Raw genomic sequence first — 19250 nt, 5'->3', positions numbered from 1 at the left:
GTTGGCAAAGTAATGTCTCTGCTTTTTAATATGCTGTCTAGGTTTGTCATAGCTTTTCTTCCAAGAAGCAAGAATCTTTTAATTTTATGGTTGAAGTCACCATCTGCAGAGACTTTGGAGCTCAAGAAAATAAAGTCTGTTACTGTTTCCATTGTTTCCCCGTCTATTTGCTATGAAGTGATGGGACTGAATGCTGTGATCTTAGTTTTTTGAATGTTGAGTTTTAAGCCAGCTTCTTTACTCTCCTCTTTCACTTTCATCAAGAGGCTCTTCAGTTACTCTTCACTTTCTCCCATTAGGATGGTGTCATCTGCATATCTGAGGTTTTTGATATTTCTCCTGGCAATCTTCATTCCAGCTTGTGTTTCATCCAGCCCAGCATTTCTCAGGATGTAGTGTGCATATAGGAGAAAGCAATGGCAACCCACTCCAGTACTCTTGCCTGGAAAATCCCATAGACGGAGGAGCCTGGTAGGCTGCAGTCCATGGGGTCGCGAAGAGTCGGACACGACTGAGCAACTTCACTTTCCCTTTTCACTTTCATGCATTGGAGAAGGAAATGGCAACCCACTCCAGTGTTCTTGCGTGGAGAATCCCAGGGGCGGTGAAGCCTGGTGGGCTGCCGTCTATGGGGTTGCACAGAGTCGGACACGACTGAAGCGACTTAGCAGCAGTTCCAATAGCAGGGTGACATATTACAGCTTTGACGTAGTCCTTTCCCAGTATGTGGAACCAGTCCATTGTTCCATGTCCACTTTTAACTGTTGCTTCTTGACCTGCATACAGGTTTCTCAAGAGTCAGGTAAGGTGGTCTGATATTCCCATCTTTCAAGAATTTTCCATAGTTTGTTGTGCTCCACACAGTCAAAGGCTTTAGCGTAGTCAATGAGGCAGATGTTTTTTTGGAATTCTCTTGCTTTTTCTGTGATCCAGTGGATGCTGGCAATTTGATCTGATTCCTCTGCCTTTTCTAAATCCAGCTTGGACATCTGGAAGTTCTTGGTTCATGTACTGTTGAAGTCTAGCTTGGAGAAGTTTGAGCATTATTTTGCTAGTATGTGAGATGAGTGCAATTATGCAGTAGTTTGAACATTCTTTGGCATTGATCTTCTTTGAGGCTGGAATGAAAACTGACCTTTTCTAGTCCTGTGTCCCTGCTGAGTTAAGTATTTGCTTAATATCATAGTAAATACTTAGTAGGAGGATATGTTATATAGTGTTTCACAAACTTGTTTGATATGGGAACTCAGTTGACTCAAAATACCTTAACTGGGCTATTGTTCTATAGAATTTTTTTGGCAAACACTGATTTAGATAACCACCTGTCTGACTGCCTGGCTGTGGACTAGATGATTTTTCCAGGTTTCTTTGAATAATGTGATCTAGGTAAAAATTCTTCAATCACAGGCCATGATTAGGCCTTTGTTAGTTTATTACCTATCACAGGTAGATGAAATCACTTGATGCAATATAAAACTGTTTAAGAAAACTGTCATGAAATGGAGACATCATTTAACTTGGAGTTATGAGATGTAGAAGGAATGCCATTTTTGCCATTAATTATCTTAAGGAAGTTACATAGGTTATCTGAATCCCAGGATGTGGACATATAAAATGTGAATAATACTATTTCAAGAGTTGTGAAGATTAAATCATGATATGTATGACACATACATGTATGTATGTCTATAAATTTTAATACTTATTTTGGGTATAAGAAATCAAATTTAGGTTTTAAAAAAAGTTAGGATATGAAAATTTTATTTAGGCAGGTTTTACTGGAACAATTTTTTTATAAAATAACTTTAAAAGAGTCCATCAAGATATTATAAAGAAAATACACACTAAGGTAATATATATACACTTCATAAAAATACAATACATCTCGGCAGTTGCTTCCAGAGTCTGTTACCTCAATGTACAGTGTATTGACGTTTAACATTATGCTAATTTGAACATACAAGATTTTCAAGAAAAACAAAACTGTCCCATTTGTGTTTCAAAAAATTGTTTCCAATTGACAAGACAATTTAAAAAATGCTAAAATGTAAAATTTATGGTGCTAACTGAATGGAAAGCCATGTCAAAAATATTGGAGCAAAGATCCATGCCATAATCACTGAGGACAAATATGTTTTTTTCTATTATTATAACTGGTTCAGCTGGTTCCACAAAATTACTGAAAATAATATCCTTATTTTGGATGCTCAATCAAGGTGAACATCATTTGGTATTAAAAAGCTTTCTAGAAGCTGTACTATACTTCCATAATGAGTGGTATTTCTTTCCTTTTTAAAGTGAAAATAAGTATGTAAGTCCTATTATTAATATAAAGTATTAATACTTAAAAGTATCTTCATAAGTTACTTAGTAAGCTTTGATCAAAACACACAGCAACTAGCTTTATTATTCTCAAAATGGTTAAATGCTCAAATTCACTTGGCTTTGAATTTTTTTTTTTTCTTTTTTTACAAAATTATCTTAGCTACTATGTTACTATAAAACATGGCTGATGGGTCCTGTTAAATGTTCAGAATAATCCTTGCAAAGGAACTGCTCCAGTGTAATAAATAAAGAAAATACTGCGAGACTTTTCTTGACCTTACCAAAAGATATGACCATGGTGGGATCATGAACATACCTCAGCTGTACCAAGGAAGGCACACACAAGAGAGAACAGCACCATTTTCAAGTTGCCAAGACTGCAGCTGTTCAGGGAACTTAATTCCCACGGTAAATGTGGATTTACGCTTTGGAGAGCTGCTTAGTATGGGTAGGCAGACACAGCTATGTACACTATGAATGTGGTCTGATATTCAATGGTCCCATTAGCACTGTAGGATAAGGCTCGGACCCTCATGCGGTAGGTCTCTGGTTCTCGTAGTGGTCGTATTGTGTACACCACTCCTTTCAGGTTTTCATCCCTTAAGGCAAAGGGAACAGTCTGTTCCTCATCTATCATGAGGAAAGTTGTCCTGGGATGCATCACTCCATCTTGAGTGTAGGCAACCAGCCGGATCAAATCTTGATTGGCAGCTATTCCAAACGGGAGGGAGACAAGTTTGTATTCCAAGGCATAAGGACTCAAGGCACATTCCAAATCATTGGGTGGACAGTTCTTGAGGCAGAACCTAAGGACAATAATCACATGAAACATATATAAAGTTATCTTGACTTGGAAGCAGGAGAAGGCATGATGTAGGTGATCATGATCCATGATAATTTTGGAGCATTAAAGGCAGGAGACAGTCTGACTGCAAAATACTAAGGCTCACCCAATGGTCTGTGTTATTAACTGAAACCAGATGCCGATAAGAGTGTGCTGGTCTAGAGTCATATATTTCTCTCTCAGCTCCATTAAAGTCAGAAGCTTCTGAACCACCGAGAAAAGTACCACAGAACATCTTTAAAATGAAAAGTCAGTTTTGGAAAGAGAAACATCTGCATATATATTGGAAACAAGGACTTCTTAAAGAGAGGACTATAAATGACTTTAAAATTTTAACATATACCTTAAGACTATTTGAAAGCAGAAACAGAATATATTGATATTGGTTTATTTTTCTAAAAGTAATAAAACATCAATTACGACTCCAAAAAAAAAAACAAAACACAGAACTTTCTTTTTGGTATTTGCTTTCCACATCATTTTAGATTTAAAATAGTATATTTTCTTTTTCCAGAGCCCACAGTAGTTGTTTATGAGCCATCATGACTTTGAAATTGTGTGCCAGAAATCACTGGTAATAGAGAGTAAAACAAAAAAATGCACAAAGGACATTGTTCTGAAGATACAGATTCTTCACTCATAGTATTTTTAAAAGTCTGATAAGTCTGTATTTATAATCTTCCCCCTTCCCTACCCCCTCAGACAGATTACAAATAGGTTTTGAATGAATCCTGGGCAGCACACACTTGACCATGTTACAGTAACATGGGAGTCACCACTGAGAGAAAAACAAAGTGAGATCCAACCAGCGTTTGGTTTCAGAACTACCTCCTTATTAGTGGAGCCTGTTCATGATGGCCATTATCTCATTTTCCAAGCACCCCACCAACTTGGTGCCTAAACAGAGTGCAACATTTCTGTAAGGGGAGGGAGAAAACAAAGCAGTTTATTCAAAACCCAGAAAAGACAGTGTTTCAGACAGCAGAATGTGTAAACAAGATGAGATGTGAACGAACAGACTACTGACTCATCTTTGGTCTCCTCCACACTCCCATGGAGTCATGATGACTCATCACTGTAACAACCGTGGTACTTCTTAGAACGAATGCTCTAAAAGCAGACAGTCCTGAAAACCCTGAGGCAACACCAAGAGAAAAGAGACAAAGATAGGTAGGCTCTATCATCCTGTGAAATGCTCCCTGCTGAGGAAGGATTCTGGATGTTGCCTGGTGCATTACACACTGAGCAGACTTGTTCCAGCAAACTCTGGCAGCTCAAAGGTGGCAATCGCTGCTGCAGGATGAATTCATTTTTTTACCCACTCTCTGAAGAAGGAACACACTGTAAACCCCTAGCCCCTGAGGGATTATTGACTTCCTATGAGTGAGAAACATGACCGCAGACAGGGCTTGTTGGTCAAGGAGAGAGAGGAAGAAGGATTTTCAAAAGCATGCCTGGGAAGAGATGGCAAGACATACCCTGACACAGGATCCCGCTGGTAGTCAGGTGGACAGGGTGTCTCAATGCAACGGTAGCTTCCTCTCATGTTGAAGCACATGCGATTTGGCCCACAGCGCACATTCTGTTCCAGACACTCATCAATATCTACAACAGCACAAGGAACACACAGCATCAGCAAATTGGGTCAGAAGAGGCCATCGGGGCAGGCATTGTGGATATTTGCCTGGAATATTGAGGGTTGGCTTTCTCTCCCCCAAGAATGAACTTGGTAGCTGCACCTAAGCTTTTTCACCCACCAAGTGGGGATCTTGATTCTTGGATGTGCTGTTTCCCAGACTGATTGTTCTGAGGTTTTTTTTAAAAGAAAAAAAAAATGTGAGAAGACATTGAAAAATAAGAGCTATGAAAGTAGAAGGGAAGCTACGAAGAAAAAATTTTTTATTTTACACTTGGGAAATAGAATGCATTTGAGGTTTGTAAAGCCGATAATACTTTAAATTCACTAAAAACAAGCTAAAAATTTAAAAGACACATGTGCACCTGTCTTGGAGTGAAAAATCTCTTTAAAACATTAATGATCCTTGATTTTTCCCTAATATTTTGTAAGGTCAAATTACTGGGTGGGAGGTTGGGTAGTAGAAATTTAAAGAAGTTATACAGTCAAGGAAGACTTGTGGAGACATACAGAGTATAGAAAAAACAAAAAACAAAACAGGATCAAATGGATGACCCAAGAACCATAATTCAAGTTTGATCGAATCCAAACTATGTAAAATCCATCCTCAGTTGTTACAGGTAGGGTACTCTCCCTAGGATGTTGGGGAAACATGCAAATTAAATGCTCTTTATTTTGTTTTCTACACAAAATTAAAAAAAAAAAAAACATTTAAATCACTAAAATTAAAAAGCATCAAGATAAAGCCAAAAGAAATGTTTTTTTGAGTTCCCTGAAAATGAGTGTTTCTAAGCCATGATTTTAAACTTGAGGTCCATATTTAAGCATTAGGGGATCTGTGAATGAAACCATTTATGTACGTTGAGTATGTAGGTAGGTGTGTGCGAGTTAGCAAGAGAGATGAAGCAAGACTCAGATTGACTGACTTTTTTGGATAAAAGGGCCTATAGAGTTCAACATAATTTAAGGGATGTTGAGACCCCAAAGTTAAGAATCATATTTTACAGCAATAGTTTCAAACTGTGGTATCTGTATTCCCCTGGTAGTACATGAAAACTCCCAGCAGTTATGACAGCAGGCAACTATTTCAGGGAATTAGTTTCCATTCAAATTAAAAAACTTTTTTCTTATTGAAGTATAGTTGATTTATAATGCTATGTTAATCCAATGTACAGCAAAGTGATTCAATTATTTATATGTGTGTGTGTGTGTGGATATATATATGTGTGTGTGTGTGTATATATATATATGTATATACATACTTTTCCAGATTATTTTCTCTTAGTTTATTACAAAATATTGGGTATAGTTCCCTGTGCTGTATAGTAGATCCTTGTTGATTATCTATGTTATATATAGTAGTGTGTATGTCAGTCCTAATTTTTCAATTTATCCCTCCCTCCAGCTCCCTTTTCCCTTTGGTAATCATAAGTTGGTTTTCTGTCTGTGGGTCTATTTCTGTTTTGTATGAAAGTTTATTTGTATCTTTTTTTATTTTAGATTCCACATTTAAGTGATAGCACATGTTACTTTATATTTCTCTGACTTCTCTTACTATGGTAATCTCTAGATCCATCCATGTTGCTGAGAATGACATTATTTTATCCTTTTTTATTCTTTTTATGACTAATATTTCATTGTATATATATGCCACATCTTCACCCATTCATCTGTCAGTAGACATTTAGGTTGCTTCCATGTCTTGGCTGTTGTAAATAGCACTGCAATGAACACTGGGGTGAATGTGTATTTTCAAATTATGGTTTTCTCTAGATAAATGCCCAGAAGTAAAGCTGCAGGAGCAAAAAAAGCAGGATAGCTCTACTTTTAGCTTTTCAAGGAACCTGCATGTTGTTCTCCGTAGTGGCTATAACAGTTTACATTCCCACCAACAATGCAGGAGGGCTTCTTATTCTCCACACCCTCTCCAGCATTTATTATTTGTAGACTTTTGGATAATGGCCATTCTGAGTGGTGTGAAATGATACTTCATTGTAGTTTTGATTTGCATTTTTCTAATAATTAATGATATTGAGCATCTTTTCATGTGCCTGTTGGCCACCTGTATATCTTCTCTGCAGAAATGTTTATTTAGATCTTCTGCCCATTTTTCGGAAAATGAGCTGTTTATATATTTTGAAGATTAATCCCTTGTCAGGGATTTTCTTCCATTCTGTAGGTAGTCTTTTACATTTTGTTTATGATTTCCTTTGCTGTGCAAAAGTTTCTAAGTTTATTTAGGTCTCATTTTTAAAGATTTTCTTTTTAATTTAAATTTTTATTTTCATTACTCAGGAGATAGATCCAAAAAGATATTGCTGCTAAATTTATGTATCCTGCCTATGTCTTCCCCCAAAAGTTTTATGATATCGGGTTTTACATATAGGTTATAATCCATTTTGAGTTTATTTTTATGGTGTTAGAGGACGTTCTAATTTCACTCTTTTACATGCACTTGTTTAGTTTTCCCAGCACCACTTATTGAAGAAACTGTATTTTCGCTATTGTATATTCTTGCCTCCTTTGTTGTAGATTAATTGACCATAGATGTGTTGGTTTGTTTCTGAGCTTTCTCGTTTGTTCCATTGATCAGTATTTCTGTTTTTGTGCCAGTACCACGTTAGTTTGATGACTACTGTTTTGAGTATAGTCTGAAGTCAGGGAGCCTGTTTCCTCCAGCTTTGTTTTACTTTCTCAAGATTTCTTTGGATATTTGGGGTCTTTTGTGCTTCCATTAAAATTTTAAAATTTCTTATTTTGTGAAAAATGCCATTGGTAATTTGATAGCAATTGCACTGAATATGTAGATTGTCTTGGGTGGTATACTCATTTTGACAATATTGATTGTTACAATCCAAGAATATTGTATATCCTTCTTTGTGTTATCTTTGATTTCTTTCATCAGCATCTCATAGTTTTTAGAATACAGGTCTTTTGCCTCCTTAGGTAGGTTTATTCCAAGGTATTTTATTCTTTTTGATGCAATGGTAACTGTTAGTGTATAGAAAAAGAAAGTATTTCAGTGTATTAATTGTGTCCAGCAATTGTACTGAAATTATTGAGCTCTAGTCATTTTCTGGTAGCGTCTTTAGAATTTTCTATGTATAGTATCATGTCATCTGCAAACAGTGACAGTTTTATTACTCCTTTTCCAATTTGGATTCCTTTCATTTCTCTTTCTTCTCTAACATGTCTAGGACTTCCATAATTCTGTTGAATAAAAGTGCCAAGTGGATATTCTTCATCCTTGGTCTTGTTTCTGAACTTAGAGGAAATACTTTCAACTTTTCACCATTGAGTTGGATGTTAGCTGTGAGTAGGGGTTGTCAAAATGGCTTTATGATGTTGAGGTGAGTTCCCCCTATGCCCACTTTTTGGAGAACTTTTTTATCATAAATGGGTATTGAATTTTATCAAAAGCTTTTTCTGAATCTATTGCAATGATCATATAGTTTTTAATTAAATTTGTGACTGTGGTGTATCACACTGATTTGTGGATACTGAAAAATCTTGCATCCCTGGAATTTTAATCATGGTATATGATCCTTTTAATGTAATGTTGGATTCAGTTTGCTAGCAGTTTGTTTAATATTTTTGCATCTATATTAATCGGTGACATCTGTATTGTAATTTTTCTTTTTTGTGGTATCTTTGGTTTTGGTATCAGAGTGGTGGTGGCCTCATTGAATGAGTTTGGAAGTATTCCTTCCCTGCAAGTTTTTGGAATAGTTTCAAAATATTTAGGTGTTAACTCTTCTATGAATGCTTTATAGAATTTGCCTGTGAAGTCATCTGATACGGTGTCTTTTAGGGGAGTTTTTAAAATCACAGATTCAATTTTAGTATTTAAAATTGGTCTGTTCATGTTTTCTTTTTCTTCATTTTTCACTCTTGGGAGATTTTACCTTTCTAAGAATTTGCATATTTCTTGTAGGTTGTCGATTTTATTGACAAATAGTTGCTTTTAGTATGGGCCTTTGTATTTCTGTGGTGTTGACTGTAACTTCTTTCTTATTTATGATTTTATTGATTTGGGCTGTCTCCCTGTTTTTCTGGATGAGTCTGGCTAAAGGTTTATCAATTTTGTTTATCTTTACAAAAAAAAATCAGCTTTTATTTTTATTTATTGCTTTTAATATTTTGACATTTTTATTTTTAAAAATTTTATTGTATACTTGACTTGCAATGTTCTGTTCAGGTATATAGCAAAGTGATTCAGTTATACATATACATACATACATTCTTTTTTGAAGAACCACCTTTTAGTTTCACTGATCTTTACTACTGTTTTCTTCCTCTGTATTTCATTTATTTCTGATCTGATCTTTATGCTTTCTTTCCTTTTAATTAACTTTGGGTTTTGTTTTGTTCTTTCTCTACTTGCTTTAGGTGTAAAGTTAGGTAGTTTCAGATTTTTCTTGTTTCCTGAGGTAAGCTTGTATAACTATTAACTTTTTTCCTAGAACTGCTTTTGCTGTGTTCCATGTTTTGGATCATCATGTTTCTGTTTTCATTTATCTCTAGGTATTTTTTTGATTTCCTCTTCGATTTCTTCAGTGATCCATTTGTTATTTAGTAGCACAATGTTAAGCCTCCATGTGTTTCTGTTTTTTGCAGTTCTTTCTTGTAGTTGATGTCTAATTTCATAGTGCTGTGGTCAGAAAAGATGCTTGATAAGATTTCAATTTTCTTAAATTTATTGAGGCTTGCTTTGTGGCCAAGTACATACTTCGATTGTACTTGTACAAGTACCACATGTCAATCCTGGAGAATGTTCCATGTGCACTTGAAAGGAATCTGTATTCTGTTGCTTTCAGATGGAATGCTCTATATATACCAATTAAGTTCACCTGGACTAATGTGTCTTTTAAGGCATCTGTTTTCTTATTGATTTTCTGCTTGGATCATCTGTCCATTGAGGTAAGTGGGGTGAGTGCTAAAAGTACCCCCCTTAGTATTGTGTTACTACTAATTTCTCCTTTTATGTCTGTTAACTGCCTTGAATATGAAACCTTGATATAGCAGTCTAGGTATACACACAATTGTTTTAAGTTGCTAATTTCTTAATTTCAAGTGCACTTCAAGGATCCTGAATTTTTACTCTCCTGATTACTGGTTTCAATATCATATTTAAATGTGGATGATTTTCCTACATTGTGTTCCTATGTGTCCCATTGTGTATCCTATGAGTGCATGTATATTTACAATTGCTCTCTCTTCTTCTTGGATTCGTTCTTTGATCATTTATGTAGTATACTTCTTTGTCTCTTGTAGAAGTCTTTATTTTAAAGTCTATTTTGTCTGACATGACTGTTGCTATTCCAGCTTTCTTTTGGTTTCTATATACATGGAATCTCTTAAACCATTCCCTTACTTTGTCTTCATGCTTCTAGATCTGAAATGGGTCTCTCTTAGGCAGCATATATATGGATCTTGTTTTTGTACCCATTCATTCATTTGTATCTATGTCTTTTGGTTCAAGCATTTAATTCATTTACATTTAAGATAGTTACCTATGTATGTTTTTATTGCCATTTTGTTAATTCTTTTGGGTTTGCCTTTGAAGGTATTTTTTTCTCCCTCTTGTTCTCTTGTGATTCGATGACTATGTTCAGTGTTTGGATTCCTTTTTCTTTTTTGTATATACTTATTACAGAGTTGATTTGCAGTTGCCTTGAGGTTTTGATACAGCAGTCTAGGTATACACACAACTGTTTTAAGTTGCTGATTTCTTAATTTCAAATGCACTTCAAGTATCCTGAAGTTTTACTCTCCTCCTCTCATGATTACTGGTTTCAATATCACATTTGAACGTGGATGATTTCCTACCTTTTCGGTAGGTTTGCCTTTACTGATGAGCTTTCCCATTTCCTTATTTGCTTGTTTCTAGTTGTAGACTTTTCTTTTCTGCCCAGAGCAATTTCTTTAGCATTTTTTTGTAAAGCTGGTTTGGTGGTAATGAGTTCTTTGGGCTTTCACTTGTCTGTAAAGCTTTAGATTTCTCTGTCAAAATTTGAATGAGTCTTGCTGGGTAGAGTAATCTTGTTTGTAGGTTTTTCACTTTCATCACTTTAAATATAACGTGCCACTCTCCTCTAGCCAGAGTTTCAGCTAAAAAATCAGACAACCACCTTATGGGGGTCCCTTGTATGTTATTTGTTGCTTTTAATATTTTCTGTCAGTTTGCTTACTATGTGGGCATGCTCCTCCTTGAGTTGATCCTGTATGGTAGTTTTTGCACTTCCTGGGCTTTGGGTTATTGTTTCCTTTTGCACATTAGGAAAGTTTTCAGTTACTATCTCTTCAAATATCTTCTCAGGCCCTTTCCCTCTCCTCCTTCTGGGACCTCTATAAGGCAAATGTTGGTGCATTTGACATTGTCTCAGAGGTCTCAAACTGCCCTCAGTTCTTCTCATTTTTTTCTTCATTCTTTAATGCAGTACTGACTTCTACCATTCTGTCTTCCAGCTCACCTATACATTCTTCTGCCTCATTTATTCAGCTATTGATTCCTTCTAGGGTGTTTTTCACTTCAATTATTGTATTCTTCAACTTTTTGGCTGTTCTTTATATTTTCTAACTCTTTGCTAAAAATTTCTTACAGGTTTTTGCACTGTGCATCCATTCTTTACCTGAGTTGTTGGATCATTATTACAATCATTACTCTGAACTCTTTCCTCTTTCTCAGGTAGATTGCCTATCTCCATGTCACTTAATTGTTCTGGGTATTTATCTTGTTCTTTGTCTAGAACATACTCCTCTGTTATCTCCTTTCACCTGGATTTCTTTCTTTTTTATTTTTTAAAAAATCTTTGGTTGCCCTGGGTCTTCATTGGTGTGTGCAGGCTTTCTCAAGTTGCAGAGAGTGGGGGCTCCTCTCTAGCTGTGGTGCATAGGGCTTCTCATCGTGGTGGCTTCCCTTGTTGCAGAGCACAGGCTCTAGGCACATGGGCTTCAACAGGGGCAGCACATGAGCCCAATAGTTTCTCGCTGGTTCTGCAGCATGCGAGCTCAGCAGTTGTGGGTCACGGGCCCTAGAGTGTGCAGGCTTCAGTAGTTGTGGCACATGGGCTTAGTTGCTCCATGGCATGCAGAATCTTTCTGGACCAGGGATCAAACCTGTGTCCCCTGCATTGGTAGGTGGATTCCTATCCACAGTACCACCAGGGAAGTCTTTGTCTAGATTTCTATTTGTATTTTTATGTATGTGGAAGGTTAGTTGTTTCTTGACCTTGGAGAAGTGGCCTCTATGGGGGATGTCCTCTGTGTCCCGGCAGTACACTCTCCTTTTGTCACCAAAGGGCCAGGGACCAGGTGGTTCTAGGGTTGGTTCTGATCTGCATTTCTGGACTTGGTTCTGTAGGCTGCTGGACTGTAGTTATTTTTGCTTCTGGTGTCTGCCCTCTGGTGGGAAGAGCTGGGACTTGAGCCTGATAATGACATAATGTGCTTTCTATTACTCCTTTTACAATAGGATTAGTTTTCCTCCAGGAATGAAACAGAAACATGTTTTATTTCAGTTAAATCTTGCCTTTTGACTCTGCAAACCAACTTCTAATTATGATTTTTATCTGTTGGAAGTGTTCCGTCTCCTTGACAAAATGAAATTGTCTCAGAATGAAGTGAAAAGACCTTTAGGAAAATATGAAAGAAATTCAATTAACCTAATCTTTGTTATCATAAAAAAAATCCCATTCCCCTCCCATCCATATTCCAAATTTCATTTTAGCTCAAAGTTTTATAGTGAACTCATACAGAAACATGGGGCCAGTGGACTGTTAGAGTCTATGAAAATGGTGGCTTGGAGGCCAGAATCTAGATATACATTTATACATAGTAAGAACAGCTACTTTATCACCTATTTCCATTGGCTGAATATGAATATATGAGTGTCAGAATCTGATATACAAAGTCTTTGTCCCTAGCTCCATAATAATGTACGCCTCCCACAGAAGAGCTTTCACAAAGTATTTGAGCTTCTGAGCAGGTAACCTTTCTTTGTCTTCTGTCTTTCACTATCTCCTCAGGAGTAAGTATCTTTAAGGCATTCAGTCTGCTCACTTTGTTCACTCACTTTAGTCACTAGTCTTAAAAAAAAAAAAAAAGTAGCCAGAAAAGGTGGAGCAATCAGGCTCTCTTCTTTTAACTGATAGTGCGGTAATATCTGGTTTTTGTAAGATATTATATAATTATATAAAATATCATAAGATTAATTTAAATAACTGTACATAATATTATACAAAATTATAAAATATTATTTAAAAATTATTGTGATAAAAAATTAAAGTATAGGCTTCTCATACAAATATTATTGCTACAAGAAAAGTATACAGAAGTTGATGAGTTGAAAAACTTTCACAGTAATAGCTTTAGAACATAGGAATGCATTTAACCAAGTGCTTCTGGATGTGTTAAAAAAGTAATTCAGAATAAACATTGACTTATAGAGAGTAAAATAATTCAGACTCTCAATAGACATGATTGCTTCTTAAAAACTTGGATAGATTATGCATTTTGAAGGCAATGCCAAGACAGAGTATTTTAACACTTTTAGAATTAGATTGTTGTTCAGTCACTTGGTTGTGTTCTACTCTTTGCAACCCCATGGACTGCAGCATGCCAGGTTTCCCTGTCCTTCACCATCTCCTAGAGCTTGCTCAAATTCATGTCCATTGAGTCAGTCCATCTCATCCTCTGTTGTCCCCTTCTTCTTCTGCCTTCAGTCTTTCCCAGCATCAGGGTCTTTTCCAATGAGTTGGCTCTTTGCATCAGGTGGCCAAAGGATAGGAGATTCAGCCTCAGTCCTTCCAAAGAATATTCAGGACTGATTTCCTGTAGGATGGACTGTTTGGATCTCCTTGAAGTCCAAGGGACTCTCAAGAGTCTTCTCCAGCACCACAGTGCAAAAGCATCAATTCTTCAGCGCTCAGGCTTCTTTATGGTCCAACTCTCACATCCATACATGACTACTGGAAAATCATAGCTTTGACTATATGAACCTTTGCTGACAAAGTGATATCTGGTTTTTAACACTCTGTCTAGGTTTGTCATAGCTTTTCTTCCAAGGAGCAAATGTCTTTTAATTTCATGGCTGCAGTCACTGTCCACAGTGATTTTGGAGTCCAAGAAAGTAAAATCTGTCACTGTTTCCTTTGTTTCCCCATCTATTTGCCATGAAGTGATGGGAGCGGATGCCGTGATCTTAAGATTTTTGATTGTTTGAGTTTTAAGCCCACTTTCACTCTCCTTTTTCACCTACATCAAGAGGCTCTTTAGTTCCTCTTCACTTTCTGCCGTAAAGGTGGCATTATCTGCATATCTGAGCTTATTGATATTTCTCCTGACAGTCTTGATTCCAGCCTGTGATTTATCCAGACTGGCATTTCACATGATGTACTCTGCATATAAGTTCAATAAGCAGGGTGACAATATTCAGCTTTGACATAATCCTTTCCCAATTTGGAACCAGTCCATTGTTCCGTGTCCAGTTCTAACTGTTGCTTCTTGACCTGCATACAGGTTTCTCAGGAGGCAGGTTAAAGTGGTCTGGTATTCCCATCTCTTTAAGAATTTTCCATAGTTCTCTGTGATCCACACAGTCAAAGGCTTTAGCATAGTCACTGAAGCAGAAGTAGATTTTTTTTTCTGGAATTCTCTTCCTTTTTCTATGATCCAACAGATAATGGCAGTTTGATCCCTGGTTTCTCTGCCTTTTCTAAATCCAGTTTGTATATCTGGAAGTTCTCAGTTCATGTACTATTAAAGCCTAGCTTGAAGAATTTTTAGCATTACCTTGTGTGCATGTGAAATGAGTGCAATTGTGCAATAGTTTGAACATTTTTGGCATTGCCCTTCTTTGGGATTGGAATTGAGTCTGTGGGGCTTAAAATTAGCATACACATTTTTGGGTTTCTCCTCTCTGCTTTTGGGGAAAATTATGCTTGGTCATGTTTTTGATTTTCATTTTGCAATCTGATGACTTCTACTTTTAACTAGTTTGACTACTTTTGACTACTTTTGTCAATGTTCAATGTCAAATTCACTTTAGTATCCCTTTTATTATTGATGTCTCTAACACTAAGGTATAAAGCTTCAAAAATTCATCTGGGAATGAAAAGTAGTCTTTTGTTCCTCATAAATGTCTCAAACACTTTCTAAAGCCATAAAAGACTCCAAGTTATTCTTTAGAGTGGAGACTTCTTTAAAGGTTGTAACTGTTTTCTCTCATGTCCTTTTCTAAAATCACAAAAATATGTAACTTGCTTAAATTGCAAACGTTTTAGATGATGCCTGTTTCTGATTTGTGCACATAATTTTCCACTCTCTGGAGCACAAGTGAAAGTGTAAAAATGTTTTGAACTGAATGAGTGACAAGGGCAACTAAAAAAACATACTGGCAAAATTTAAAGGAGAAAAAACCCTCTAATGAGAATATGACATAATATAACCCTTAAAAATCTGGCTAAGGAGTTTGTAATCCACTAGGTTATTCCAAATGCTTCAGTATCTATCCCCTTCTTTCCTTCCTTGGTACCTGGTGCACCTGTAGAGAGAGTAATGGTATTGTTGTACACTGCCTCCCCTTCAGAAGGATTCTTGGGTTAAAGAGCTGGAGAAAGTTGTAAGATATGGACAATATGAGCACTCTTACATCTCTCTGCTGCCACACTACAATGACACTGGTGTTCACAGCATCATAGGAGAAACAAAGGACCATTCAAAACATTGTGAAATCTGTGATCAAGTCCTGCCCTTGTTCTTGATGGTTAAGGACACTGAGACTCACATAATCACTCTAAGAATTGGTTTTATCATCTCTAGAATGGGCCCAAATTATTGTTCTTAACAAAGCTATACTGCTGATTAAAATGAGCTAACAACTGTTTCATAAAAATGTAAAACTATAACGTAGATACGTTATCCCAGTGTTTCAAAACTTAGTAAAATGTTCTTCCTAGGGCAGGCTTTTCATAAATGTTTCGTGAAGGATGACTGGTGCAAAGTTTATTATTGTGTTCACATGATCAGTGGGGATCATGAGCCTCCCAAAGGCTCTGAGGGAGTATGTTGGGTGAATGGGATAAGTAAGGGTGGGGAGGCTCACAGTAACCCAGGTGAAATCACTGTCTGTCCTGTTCTTGCCTTCCAGAACACATTTCCATGAGCTGCATCCTAGTAAGTGTTTTGTAAAGGGAAGTCTTTCATACAGGACAGAGATGAATAAAATTCAGAGCTTTTAAAGACCTATATAATATTCTTTGTTTTTTTTTTTTTGGTCCATAGAATTGGTTTCTTAGATTTTGACGATTTAGGTAAATTCATACATTTTTGCTCTAAGTACACACTGCAACATACTACATTTCATCAAAATACAATGCTCCTTTCACATTTTTGTGTGAAGAGGGTACAATTGAGATTGATTTTTCTTTTCTTTCTACCATCACTACACATTGTCTAAAAATCCGTTGTAACACCTAGTAATAGAACTTTGTATGTTGATTAAGCACTTATTTGTATGTCTGTATCCACTAGACTCTAAAATCATAAAGGAAATAGTGTAGCTTATTCACTTGTTTTAACCTAGTGCATCCTGAATTTCTAGAAAATGACTGGTATTCATCAATTGATTCAAAGAATGAATGAGTTAATCAATTCTCCACTGATCACTAAAACAAAGTATAAAATAATGCTTAACACTGAAGTACATTTACTGAACATTCATTCCATTTCTCCTTTCTTCTTAGCTGGATTGTGAACACATGTCTGAAGAGGTCTAGTTCCTTTTAGTTTTAAATATATATGATATGAACTGGTTTAGGCATTCCTGTGCCTTCTTCTAAGACCATACCAAAAATATTTCTCAAATTTTCCTTTGCTTAATTGTCTTGTGCTTTTCCTGCTTGCAAAAGCAATGATTAAAGATAAGTCTGACCCATGGGAATGTGAAAGGAAAGGAATCAACTAGAAGAATAATTATTCAAAAAAACACAAAAGAAATTTCTCATCCTATGCTATATTGGTTTTAAGTTAAGTTGCAGCAGTAAATGTCCCAAAGTTTTCTCACCTTGACACGTCTTTCCATTGAGCATGAGCTGATAGCCAGGTGGACAGACACACTGGTAGCTCCCAAAGGTGTTTTTACACTCATGCTGGCAGGCGTCTGTATTTTCACATTCATCAATATCTGTGCAGAAAGAAAGCAGGGTATGTAAGTGCACAAAACAAAGGCAGAAACTGTGACAGAATCAACTATAAACAAGCTTTTGACATACTGTACACAACTTAGTGATTTTATACTCATGTGTTTAAAAATGCTCAAAGTGGTTTCATATCAGGATCTGTTTTTAATGGAGTCCAATATAAGCTGTCCAGTATTATAAAATGTGAACATCTCTTTTGTGTATAAATGTATTTGAGCTGAAACTCCAACCTAGCCAATTTCAATGTTACTTAAGTAAGATTAGAACAACAGATGAAACAACTGTGCAAGATCCCAAACCACTAAGGTGCTAAACTCTGGACAGAACAGTAGAATTTACCTAAAAGATAGTTTCTATTGAGGTTAACTGGAAAAAGAAATATTCTTTTCTACTTTATTTAAACTTTAGTTGCCTCTCTCTCTCCAACAGGCATGTATAACTTTCCCATCTGCAGATATCATTTAGTGGAGGTGGTTTTATCTTTGCAATAGGAATATTTATCCAGCTTATACAATTATAAAGTATTCCACTAATGACAACTACATATACATAGTTGCTCTGTTACTTTGGGCCGGCCACTTAACTTCTCAAGGTCTCAGTTGATTATTCTGCCAAGAGGAGTCATGGACACAGTCTCCTTATTTCACACAGGTTTGTTGGAAGGTGCAAATATAATAAGATATGAAAAACATTTTATAAACTATAAAGAGCTAATCTACCTGCTATCACTAAACAAAATTAAGAAAACAGTAATAAGAAGGACGGTTAGAAAGACAGTTAAAAATTCATTGCTATTTGCTTTCAGAATCAGGGATGGGATTTGAGAGGCCTAGATTTACTGACCCAACTGTGTTCTGCCTAATGGTAAAATTGGCCAACCAGTGTTAGAAGAAAGAGGAGAAGATGGTATGAAATGGGAGCAGTAGGGCTGGAAGTAAAGGGAAGAGAAAGTGAAAACCTAGAGATGACTCAGAGCAACAGAACCTGTTCATTCTGCAGGTGCTCAGATTATAACTGCAGTGACTCAATCTGTTAATGACAAATACTCATCAAATATTTGTCATTGTTTTTGCCCCATTTTAGTTAACCCAAGCATTCACTGCAGCACTTGAGTTATTTTTACATTTTCCCTTTATAATCTGCTTTAACAAAAATAACAACAGAAATGTAAATCATGTTGAACTCCATTTAAAGTGGCCCCAAGTGTGATTTCTATGTTCAGAAGCAATGTTTCATTCATTTTCCCTAAGAAGCTTTGGAATAAAGTCCTTAAAAAGCTAAATTTTAGCCCAAGTCTAACAAAATGCCATGATGTTAATCTGAATCTTTTGTAATCTGTCTTTCCCAGATGGTTAATTAAAGAAAGACATTTGGTGTTTACTGCAAGTTGCTCGTTACATAATTCCAAAGCTGTCTGCAATCACAGTGTGAATTTCTTTATTAGTACAAACACTATAAAATATTCACTGTATTTTAAGAAATATTTCTAAGCCTATTCAGCGGCCCCCAAGAAAACTTAAATATCCAGTAATAAACTAGTTACAGAGGTTAACTTTAGATTCTCCAAGACTGTTCCTTACTGTGAAGTAGCAACTGCCTCACACAGTAGATTGTTTGGGGAAGGTAATTCACATAAATATGTTAGTATAATATAAACACAGAGACAAAGGAAATGTCCTTTTTTTTTTTTTTTTTTTTTTTACTGCAATGAAACGACAGGGCATAGATTGTGATAGAGAAAAGGAGACATGGTTATCAATTAGCGATGCTTAAAATGATGGACCTTCAGATGATTTAGAAATCACCTAGATGGTGTATGGTGTGGGGAATATTGTCCCCCTCATTTATCAAAGCATAAGCAAAGATTTTTGGTATAGAAAAGAGTTGTCTGAAACAAAGGCAGAGAGTGGGATGTTAACAGGATGTGAAAACTTGTCAGTGGGAATGACTATTTGGAAGAAACTTTGAAAAACGAAACATTAGATGTTAATTCTGTTGAAAGTGAAAAGTTTCACTAATAAATAGGTCAAAATTGTGGGCATAAAAAATTACCCATGAAAAAAACCCAATCAGAACGGTTTGAAGTAGGCTGAGAGCAATGTTTGATATACTCCCAAAAACAGTAGAGTCCACAGGCTTAGTATTAATAATTAAGTAGTATTTGACCATATGTGGAAAAATGTTGAGAGTTGTTAATGAACGTATGAATGTGTCGCATTCAAGAGGTAAAAGAAACGAGCACTGT

General features: G+C 36.1%; 1 protein-coding gene across 4 annotated transcripts in view; it reads right to left on the bottom strand.

The window, feature by feature from the left end:
- Window positions 1-1750: 1750 nt before the first annotated feature.
- HMCN1 (hemicentin 1) overlaps window positions 1751-19250 on the bottom strand; it is a 517313-nt gene continuing 499813 nt past the window's right edge. For 3 of the 4 annotated variants that reach the window (XM_065936208.1, XM_065936210.1, XM_065936209.1), the window contains 3 exons: window positions 16870-16989; window positions 4648-4774; window positions 1751-3131 (listed from right to left, as the gene is read on the bottom strand). In XM_065936208.1, the coding sequence (XP_065792280.1) occupies window positions 2765-3131; window positions 4648-4774; window positions 16870-16989 (614 nt within the window). In that variant the 3' untranslated portion in view covers window positions 1751-2764. The remainder of the gene's footprint in view (window positions 3132-4647; window positions 4775-16869; window positions 16990-19250) is intronic. The other variant, XR_010663323.1, reaches the window with a different exon arrangement.

Source organism: Muntiacus reevesi, chromosome 5, assembly GCF_963930625.1.
Source record: "Muntiacus reevesi chromosome 5, mMunRee1.1, whole genome shotgun sequence".
Lineage (NCBI taxonomy): Eukaryota > Metazoa > Chordata > Mammalia > Artiodactyla > Cervidae > Muntiacus > Muntiacus reevesi.
This window is presented reverse-complemented; position numbering and strand designations above follow the sequence as displayed.